Source organism: Loxodonta africana, chromosome 24 (genome assembly GCF_030014295.1).
Source record: "Loxodonta africana isolate mLoxAfr1 chromosome 24, mLoxAfr1.hap2, whole genome shotgun sequence".
Classification (NCBI taxonomy): Eukaryota; Metazoa; Chordata; class Mammalia; order Proboscidea; family Elephantidae; genus Loxodonta; species Loxodonta africana.
In genome coordinates, this window is record NC_087365.1 from 43,111,468 (window position 1) to 43,122,134 (window position 10,667).

The 10,667-nt window shown below is 42.3% G+C and overlaps 1 protein-coding gene across 1 annotated transcript; it reads right to left on the reverse strand.

Annotated features, from left to right (window-relative positions):
* Positions 1-1,103: 1,103 nt before the first annotated feature.
* Positions 1,104-1,596, reverse strand: GTSF1L (gametocyte specific factor 1 like). The gene has a single exon (XM_023549865.2). It carries the CDS (start codon positions 1,530-1,532, stop codon positions 1,104-1,106), a length of 429 nt encoding a protein of 142 aa, XP_023405633.1. The 5' UTR covers positions 1,533-1,596.
* Positions 1,597-10,667: the final 9,071 nt, after the last annotated feature.

Below are 10,667 nucleotides of genomic sequence, written 5' to 3' on the forward strand. Positions count from 1 at the left end.
AAGTAAGTCAGACACAAAAGGGCAAATATTGTATGATTCCACGTATATGAAGTATCTACAATAGGCAAGTGTATAGAGACCAAAGTTTATCAGTAGACAAGGGGGGCGAGGGAGTAATTGCTTAAGGGGTGCTGAGCTTCCATTAAGGGTGAGGGATAAAGTACGTATTTTAAACCTTGTAGGCAGACCCTGTTTTAAGTGTATCCTTCAAGAGAAATTTTATGCAAACACAAGCACATGACGCAGACGTATTCTCTTCCACAACTCTGCAAAAATACTGGCATAGATACAGTTTTTTGAAGTTGACTTTTATCCATGAAAGCAGGGGTCGGCAAACTATGGACCATAGGCCAAATCCAGCCTACTGTCTGTTTTTGTAAGTAAAAGTTTTATTGGAACACACGCTCATTTGTTTACTATGTCTATGACTGCTTTTGCACTGCAGTGGCACCGTGGAGACCACATGGCCTGCAAAGCCAAAAATATTATCTGGTACTTTAGAGAAAAGTTCGCTGACCCTTGAGTTAGCCTTTCCATAGTAGTACAAAAAGAGCATTCTCACTCTTTTTCACAGCAGCATACTATTTCATTGTAGGCTGCCCCATAACTCATTTAATCAGGCCCTCCAAATGGGTGTTTAGATTGTTTCTGACTTTTTGCCACTACAGATAATGCTGCAATACATATATGTGTTACTGAAGCAAGCACCTATGCTGAGATAAATCACCTTGTACTTACCGCGTTTCCACATGTGTGAATATATTTACGAGAATGATTCCTAGACATAGAATTGCTCTATAGAAGCGTGTGTGCACAGATAACTTTTATAACTATTGCCAGATTGCCCTCAATGGAGGTTGTATCAACTTACTTCTCACCGATGTTATGACGGTGTCCTTTGCCAGCAGAACATTAAGCCTTTTGATCTTTACCAGCAGAATATTTTTAGGACTTTGGGGGAAAAAAAGGCATCCCAGTGCAGTTTAATTTGCATGTCTTTTATTCTGATGAGTTGGTTATCCTTTCATGCATTTAAGAGACGCGTGTTTCCTTTCCCCTGCTGGCAATTCATTCTCCTGGCCGGAGAGTTTTCTGGGTGGTGGTCAGGAATGGTATCTCCTCTCTCTCTCTGACTCTCTTGTGTCGCTTTCACAAACAAGCTTTTGGGGAACAAAAGTCTTAAGGACAAACATGGGGTAGCAATTAGCACCATCGACATTCCAGGTATCAGGGTTGGGAAGACAGGAGGAAGCCTGAGGGGTGTTTCCATTCTGCTCTGAACTCGGAAGACTAACTTTCAGAGGGTTCGAGGTGTTGTCTTCCTCTACACTGCTTCTGTTTACACAGGTAGCCTCATGTTCTTCCAGCTTTTTTATGGGGACCACGTGGCAGGCATTGTATTTGCAGCTGGCCATCTTTTTGGCTTTCTTGGGGTTCTTTTTTCTGCAGGATGCCAGGTGGTATTGAAATCGGCTGAGTGGGATTCGGTGGTGAGGGTTGTAAGGGCAAGTTTCTAAGGCTTCTGGCTCCATAAGAAATTATTCTTGAAGCACAGTATCTCACTACTCAAAGTCAAAATAAAACGTCTTTTGCAGAAAGGCCTTTTTGTAAGAAGGACAGAGCTGCTCTCTGCCCAGCTTGGAACTCTGTAGATGAAGGTCTTAACAACTCACGTTCCCTGTCCTCTGAGACCAGGAGTGATGGGATAGAAGAGGGACAAAGAGCTGTCAGAAGCAGCTACATGGAGTAGACTGAGTTGTCAAATGGCACGTGAGACAGAAGAACTATAGAAAGCAGATGCGAGAACCCAAAAAGCACAGCAGTCCCGGGGCCACACAGGGAGGTAAAAGACCTGTACTGATCTTCTTGACTCTGAGAGTAACACTGTGTGATGTCGAGGAGCGATCAAGGATGGTCACAATGGGCAGCTTGAGTCATCAGGAAAAGGCTACCTGGTCCATGGCTTGGGAGGGTCATGGTGGCTTTGGGGAAGGCTGCCATTCAAAATTGTTCATGGCATGTAGCATTTTAACTGGAGCATCTAGTCCATTTACATTTAATGTAATTCCTAGTATATTTGGGTTTAAGTCTATCATTTTATTTTGTGCTTTCTAACCTATTCTTTGTTTTTTTTTTTTCCTTTCTTCCCTTAAATAGGCATTTAAAAAAATCATTCAGTTTTTTCCCTCCATTTTGTAAATTTTTCAGTCTTGTTTCTAATAATTTAGGGATTACTCTACAAATGAAAACATTCATAAATAACCTATCAAAGTTTAAAGTTAATAAACATTTTACCTTCCTTTTGGACAATACAATGGCTTTTTCTGCATTTACTTCCCTCCTGACTTATGTTATTGTCCCCTGTATTTTAAACCTTTTTAAAAACTCCACTAGACATTATTGGTATTCTTATTTTATATTATTGATGTTTATTTACACTTATCTTCATATTTACTTCTCTCTTTGCTTTCCATTTTTTCTTGCATCTCAGGCCTACCATATGGGATCACTTTTCTTCTGCTTGAAGTTTATATTTTAGAATTTCCTCTCAACAAACTCTTTGCTTTTTGTTTTTCTGAAAATGTCTTTATCTCACCCTTATTCTTGAGAGAAATTTAAAAAAATTTTTTCGTGCATTAAGCAAAAGTGTACAGAGCAAATGAGTTTCCATTCACTGGTTTGTACAAAAATTGTTCCCCAACATTGGTTTCATTGAGATTTTTGCTGAGTATAGTTTCATTATTTTCTTCCTTCATGTTGAAGCTAATGAGTCCAGTTTATTTCAGCTTTCACTGTTACTGTTGAGAATTCAGTCGTCCATGTTACCTAACTTCTTTTGGAGGACGACTGTATCTTTTTCTATGTTGGTCTTAAATATTTGTTCTTTATTTTTGGTTTCTACAGTTTCACTATGATATTGTATGTGGATTTCTTTTTATTTATTTGTTAGGCCTCTTGGATCTGTGGATTAGTGTCTTTCATTAATTCTGGAAAATTCTTAACCATTGTCTCTTTAAATACTGCCTTCATCTTATTCTCTCTCTCCTTCCTTCCTGGGACTCCAATCCTAGGACTTCTCTCTGTGCTCTTACAGTGCCTCACATCCTCTCTTCTGTATTTTTTCTGTTTGCTGTCTTCTAGAGCATTTCTTCTGATCTCTCCTCCAGTTCTCTATTTTTCTCTTCTGCTGTAACCAAACTGTTGCTGAATATGCCCATTGATTTATCATTTTGTTTTTTATAGATGGCGTTTTTAGAAGCTTTGCCTCTTTTTCAAAACTGCTGCATCATTTTTTTTAATAATCTCTTGTTCCCTACATATATTTTCAAGTTCATCATTTATTTCTTTAAGCCTGATAAACCAAGTTGTTTTAGGATCTGAGTGATATTCCCTGCGTCTGAAGTACGTGTGGGTCTATTTTGCAGGTTTTCGCTGATGTGCACTGTTCCTTTGTGTGCTGGTTGTCTTTGTCAGCTTGCTGTTCATCATACTTGAAAAAATAGTTTTTGAGAATTTCCCAAAGCCTAGGATAGATGTGCTTTCCTTCTGAGAGGGTTTGCTAGGCACCTGGGGGCACCACAGTCAGGAACCACCTATACCGTGTATGATGGTTAATTTTATGTGTCACCTTAGCTAGGCTGTGGTTCCCAGTGCTTTGGCCAAACACACTAGTCTAGTTGGTGTCATGGAGTAGTTTACTTGCAGTAATTAGACCAAGTGGCTTTGGGTAGAACAGATTACCTTCCATAATATATCTCATGTAATGTAATCATTTTTTTTTAATGTAATCAATCACACAGTTGAGGCCATACCAGTGTAGGGTGAGTTGTAAATCTAATCACTTCTGATTTATAAAAACATCAGATAGACAGAGGTTGACACAGGGGAAGACAGATGCCATGTGAGTATCATCTACAAGCAAGGAAATGCCAACAATCATTGGCAGACACCAGGAACTAGGAGAGAGGCTCACAGAAGGAATTGACAGGGCTAAGACACTGATTTGAACTTTTAGCTTCCAGAACCGTGAGAAAATAAAATTGTTTTTTAAAGTCATCCATTTGTGGTATTTATGTTACCATACCACTAGAAAACTAACATACCGAGTTTGTGGCTCAGCCAGGTTTTATGTCCCAGGGACAAACTGGCATGAAGGATAGTCTGGGTGCACAATTCTCAGGGATGTCTTCCTTTATCTTCTTGCTTTGCTGAGGGTCAAGGTAGCCTTTTAGAATCTCACTGGGATGGGAGGAAGGGTTTTGATCTATCCCATATGTCCCTGAAGGTGTAGTCCTTTGGTGTTCCAGCTAAATATGGGAAACATTTCCAATAAGACTTCCTCCCTTGGGTGGACCCTGCAGACTGTTGTCCCTTCTGCCTCACGCAAGACTGGATCAAATTCCAGGTATACAGTATCAAAAAATGCCTCAGGGTATAAGTGGCTTTGGCCCTCTGACATTCTGCTTGCTTCTCTGCTTATAGGTTTTCATCTAAAAATTGGCCTGTCATACTCTTTCAAGATCTGAGTGACAGTAGAGATATACCATATTCCCAAATGGGAAGATTCAATATCCTAAATAAATAGCCTCCCTAAATTAAATTACAGTCACCCTAAATTTATCTATAAATGTAATGCATTTCCAAGTAATTAACTGTGATAGCTTTATACTATGTGTTGATATCTGGGAGGCAAAGTGCTCATTATTTGTTTTTCCAAAACAGCCTCACCATCCTCAAGAATTTATGCTTGTAGTCAGACATCAACAAACCATAGTCCCCGGGCCCAATCCAGCCTCTATCTGTTTTTGTGAATGAAGTTTTATTTACAAAATAAAATGCCTAGATGTTTCCATATTGTCTATGGCTGCTTTCACACTAGAATTGAGTAGTTGTGACAGAGTCCATATGGCCCATAAAGACTGAACTACTTACCTTCTGGCCCTTTGCAGAAAAAGGTTCCTGAAGCCCTGTTCTTGATGAATTGTACTATCAACTTGTTAAATCCTTCTTACTTCCTTACTCAGTTCACTGGTGGTTATGAATGAAGACTGCCTGGATCCCAGTCTTTCCTCCAACAACTATCAACTGTGACATATGTATATTATAATAATAAAACATCTAGGATTATATATATATCTGTGTGTGTATATATATATATATATATATATATATATATTTTAGTCATCTAGTGCTGCTATAACAGAAATACCACAAGTGGATGGCTTTAATAAAGGGAAATTTATTTTCTCACAGTCTAGTAGGCTAGAAGTCCAAATTCAGGGTGTCAGCTCCAAGAGAAGGCTTCCTTTCTCTGTCGGCTCTGGAGGAAGGTCTTTGTGATGCAACAGTCTTCCTCGGCCTGGGAGCATCTCAGCGCAGGAACCACAGGTCCAAAGCACGCGCTCTGCTCCCAGCACTGCTTTCTTGGTGGTATGAGGTCCCCACTCTCCGCTAGCTTCTCTTACCTTTTATCTCTTGAGAGATAAAAGGTGGTGCAGGCCACACCCCAGGGAAACTCCCTTTACATTGGATCAGGGAGGTGACCTGAGCAAGTGTTACATCTCACCCTAATCCTTTTAACCACAGGCAGAGATTATGATTTATAACACATAGGAAAATCACAAAATGGAGGACAACCACACATGGCCTAACCAAGTCAATACACACATTTTTGGGGGGGGGGACATGATTCAATCCATGAATATATATATAATCCTAGATGCTTTATAATTTATATTATTTGCCATTATGAAAGGTGCTTTTTCCATCTCTCCAAGTCCTGGTCCTGGCTGTGGTGCTCAGCCCCTCCTGAGTCTAGAAGTGATTGTCTATTTTTTAGTTGCAATGTGACTGTGTATCTGGGATATCTTGTTACTATCATATGACTTATGGGTATATAGCAGATGACACTCACTGATGTTATAGTATGAAACTGTAATGGAAACCCAGGTGCTGGACAATGGCAGCTTTCACAACCTTGTCATTTAATTATGCTAGGTGTGCCAGTCAGGATAGGCAAGGTTAGGCTGCAGTAACACACAGCAGCGTGTTCAAGCAGTGGCTTGAAACAACAAAGGTTTATATCTGTTACCATTTCCCGTCCAAAGCAGGTTTTTGTTCACTGTGGTCACTGAGGCCCAGGCTAATGGAGTCTCCATATCAATACATGCTACCTTCCATGGCAGGAAGGAGGGATGTAGTGAATCATGCACTGATTTTTTTTTTTAGTTTTTATTGTGCAAATCAAGTCAGTCTCTCACACAAAAACTTATATACACCCCTCTTTACACTCCTAACTTCTCTCCCCATAATGAGACAGCACATCCCCTCCCTCCACTCTTTATTTTCGTGTCCATTCAGCCAGCCTCTGACCCCCTCCACTCTCACATCTCCCCTCCGGACAGGAGATGCCAACATAGTCTCATGCGTCGTCCACTTGATCCAAGAAGCCTACTCCTCACCAGCATCATCTTCATCCCATAGTTCGGTCCAATTCCTGTCTGAAGAGTTGGCTTTGGGAATGGTTCCTGTCTTGGGCTAACAGAAGGTCTGGGCACCATGACCTCCAGGGTCCTTCTAGTATCAGTCAGACCATTAAGTCTGGTCTTTTTACAAGAATCTGGGGTCTGTATCCCACTGTTCTCCTGCTCCTTCAGGGGTTCTCAGTTGTGTTCCCTATCAGGGCAGTCATCGGTTGTAGCCAGGCACCATCTAGTTCTTCTGGTTTCAGGCTAATGTAGTCTCTGGTTTATGTGTCCTTTTCTGTCTTTTGGGCTCATAATTACCTTGTGTCTTTGGTGTTCTTCATTCTCCTCTGGTCTAGGTGGGTTGAGACCAATTGATGCGTCTTAGATGGCCGCCTTGCTAGCATTTAAGACCCCAGACGCCACTCTCCAAAGGATGCAGAATGTTTTCTTAATAGATTTTATTATGCCAATTGACTTAGATGTCCCCTGAAACCATGGTCCCCAAGCCCCAGCTCCTACTATGCTGGCCTTCAAAGCATTCAGTTTATTCAGGAAACTTCTTTGCTTTTGGTTTAGTCCAGTTGTGCTGATCTCTCCTGTATTGTGTGTTGTCTTTACCTCCTCCTAAAATAATTCTTATCTACTATCTAACTAGTGAAAACCCCTCTCCCTGCCCCCCTTCGTCCCCCCTCTCATAACCATCAAAGAATATTTTCTTCTCTGTTTAAACTATTTCTCCAGTTTTTATAATAGTGGTCTTATACAATATTTGTCCTTTTCATGCACTGATTTTTCAAGATTCCACTCCAAATAAATATCACTGGACATCTCATTGTCCAAAGCAAGTCCTTTGGCCACACTTCAGGGGCCAAGGAGGTACAGTCCTACCACATGCCCAGAAGGAGGAGAACAGGAACTTTGTCAAGAGTCCTAAAGACTTCCCCAGTCTGCCCTTTTGGTCACCACCAAGTATTCATTTCCTTTTCCCCATACATATAAAACACACTCCCTCCTTCCCAAGGAAGCAAACCCAAAGTCCTAGCTCAAAGTGGGGGGACAAAAGGCTTGGCTAGTGCTCACTTGGGGTTCCTTGAGTTCTGGCAAGAACTTACCCTGGACTGGCAGAATTTTAGTGCCTCCAACCAAGCTGTCTCCTGACAGGAATCAGAGGTCCCAGAGTTGTGCTCACTCTACCCCCACCCTCTGCCCAGGTGTCTCTCCTGGCACACTCTGCTGAGAATGTGTCCTTGGAGAATTGTAACTTCTATACCACTTATGTGACAGAATGCCCATTTTCTCCAAGTCTGCGACCCAGTGTTAGGGGGACTATGCCATTGACCCTACTGGGATTTAACTGGTGGTTCAGCACCTACTCTTTCTACCCCCAAAGCCTGACGTGGTGGTTGTTGACGACCCTGAGAATGCCTTTTTTATAAGAAGTCCCATAGCGTTTTTCATGTTTATGACTAGCAGTAGCCCAGGCTGGAATAATTCAGGCCTCTGTAAAACCACGTATGGAGATCTCAGTGAAAGCACTTTTTCCGTCATAATGAGTGAGGCATTAGCTGTTGCAGGTTTCTTTGTGGCCAAGGACCCATTAGTACAGCAGGCAGACATTTAGCCCATTATGGGGAGAGAGGGAAGGCAGGGGTTTGTGCTTTTAATGGACTTCTTGATGGTCCTCAAGCCTGCAGCCCTTCTCCACGCATCTGCTCCCAGCCTGGGACCTGACAGGTCGCCTACCATGGCAACATGAGAGGAGAGAGGCATGCAGACCTACCTCTCTGGGCAGCCCTTCTTGGGCCTGCCTGCATTTACAGGGCCTATAATGCAAGCAAAATCAGGTCTGCTCCCCGCTCACTCCCCTTCCAGATTAATTGTCATCTTGAGAGATGCTGCTGGCAGATGGTAATGTAAGCATGGAGAGGGGAAGGTCACTGATGGTGCAGAAAAAATGTTTTCTGAAAACGAAAATTTGTGTGCCAAGTCAGCATTTATCATGATGGGGTGGGATGGAACCATTAGAGGCTTAGCATCATTTATGAATCTGAATTCTTCAGGCTTGGAGAGACTGCTCATGGCATCAAGGCCAGCTTCTCCTCCCAGGCAGGCGTCCCCTTGAGCACTTTTGGAGGGTGAACATACAGCCATGGAGAGCTCACTACCTCCCCAGACAGTTCAATTATTAGGTTTCTTGCACTGAGCTGAGCCCTTCCTCCACATACCTTTCATTAGTTGATGTTAACTCTGCTTCCTCTGCCCCAGGATCATCCCCTAGAATGTACAGATGCAAACTCGTGCTGTGTGCATGGCACTACGGTGGGGGTGTCCTCCGTCTCTGACTTCTGGATTCTTTTTTTTAATAACTTTTATTAAGCTTCAAGTGAACGTTTACAAATCCAATCAGTCTGTCACATATAAGTTTACATACATCTCACTCCCTACTCCCACTTGCTCTCCCCCTCTTGAGTCAGCCTTTCAGTCTCTCCTTTCATGACAATTTTGCCAGCTTCCCTCTCTCTCTATCCTCCCATCCCCTCTCCAGACAAGAGTTGCCAACACAATCTCAAGTGTCCACCTGATATAATTAGCTCACTCTTCATCAGCGTCTCTCTCCCACCCGCTGACCAGTCCCTTTCATGTCTGATGAGTGGTCTTCGGGGATGGTTCCTGTCCTGGGCCAACAGAAGGTCTGGGGAGCATGGCTGCCGGGATTCCTCTAGTCTCAGTCAGACCATTAAGTTTGGTCTTTTTATGAGAATTTGGGGTCTGTATCCCACTGATCTCCTGCTCCCTCAGGGGTCCTCTGCTGTGCTCCCTGTCAGGGCAGTCATTGATTGTGGCCGGGCACCAACTAGTTCTTCTGGTCTCAGGATGATGTAGGTCTCTGGTTCATGTGGCCCTTTCTGTCTCTTGGGCTCTTAGTTGTCGTGTGGCCTTGGTGTTCTTCATTTTCCTTTGCTCCAGGTGGGTTGAGACCAATTGATGCATCTTAGATGGCCGCTTGTTAGCATTTAAGACCCCAGACGCCACATTTCAAAGTGGGATGCAGAATGATTTCATAGTAGAATTATTTTGCCAATTGACTTAGAAGTCCCCGCAAACCATGTTCCCCAGACCCCCGCGCTTGCTCCGCTGACCTTTGAAGCATTCATTTTATCCCGGAAACTTCTTTGCTTTTGGTCCAGTCCAATTGAGCTGACCTTCCATGTATTGAGTGTTGTCTTTCCCTTCACCTAAAGCAGTTCTTATCTGCTGATTAATCAATAAAAAAACCCTCTCCCACCCTCCCTCCCTCCCCGCCTCGTAACCACAAAAGTATGTGTTCTTCTCAGGTTTACTATTTCTCAAGATCTTATAATAGTGGTCTTATACAATATTTGTCCTTTTGCCTCTGACTAATTTCGCTCAGCATAACGCCTTCCAGGTTCCTCCATGTTATGAAATGTTTCAGAGATTCGTCATTGTTCTTTATCGATGCGTAGTATTCCATTGTGTGAATATACCACAATTTATTTACCCATTCATCCGTAGATGGACACCTTGGTTGCTTCCAGCTTTTTGCTATTGTAAACAGAGCTGCAATAAACATGGGTGTGCATATATCTGTTTGTATGAAGGCTCTTGTATCTCTAGGGTATATTCCCAGGAGTGGGATTTCTGGGTTGTATGGTAGTTCTATTTCTAACTGTTTAAGATAACGCCAGATAGATTTCCAAAGTGGTTGTACCATTTTACATTTCCACCAGCAGTGTATGAGAGTTCCAATCTCTCCGCAGCCTCTCCAACATTTATTATTTTGTGTTTTTTGGATTAGTGCCAGCCTTGCTGGTGTGAGATGGAATCTCATCGTAGTTTTAATTTGCATTTCTCTAATGGCTAATGATCGAGAGCATTTTCTCATGTATCTGTTGGCTGCCTGAATATCTTCTTTAGTGAAATGTGTGTTCATATCCTTTGCCCACTTCTTGATTGGGTTGTTTGTCTTTTTGTGGTTGAGTTTTGACAGAACCATGTAGATTTTAGAGATCAGGCGCTGGTCGGAGATGTCATAGCTGAAAATTCTTTCCCAATCTGTAGGTGGTCTTTTTACTCTTTTGGAGAAGTCTTTAGATGAGCATAGGTGTTTGATTTTTAGGAGCTCCCAGTTATCGGGTTTCTCTTCATCATTTTTGGTAATGTTTTGTATTCTGTTTATAC

Coding starts and splice junctions, on each gene's coding strand:
- GTSF1L (XM_023549865.2), bottom strand. CDS start 1,532: ATGGAGCCAGAAGCCTTAGAAACTTGCCCTTACAACCCTCACCACCGA.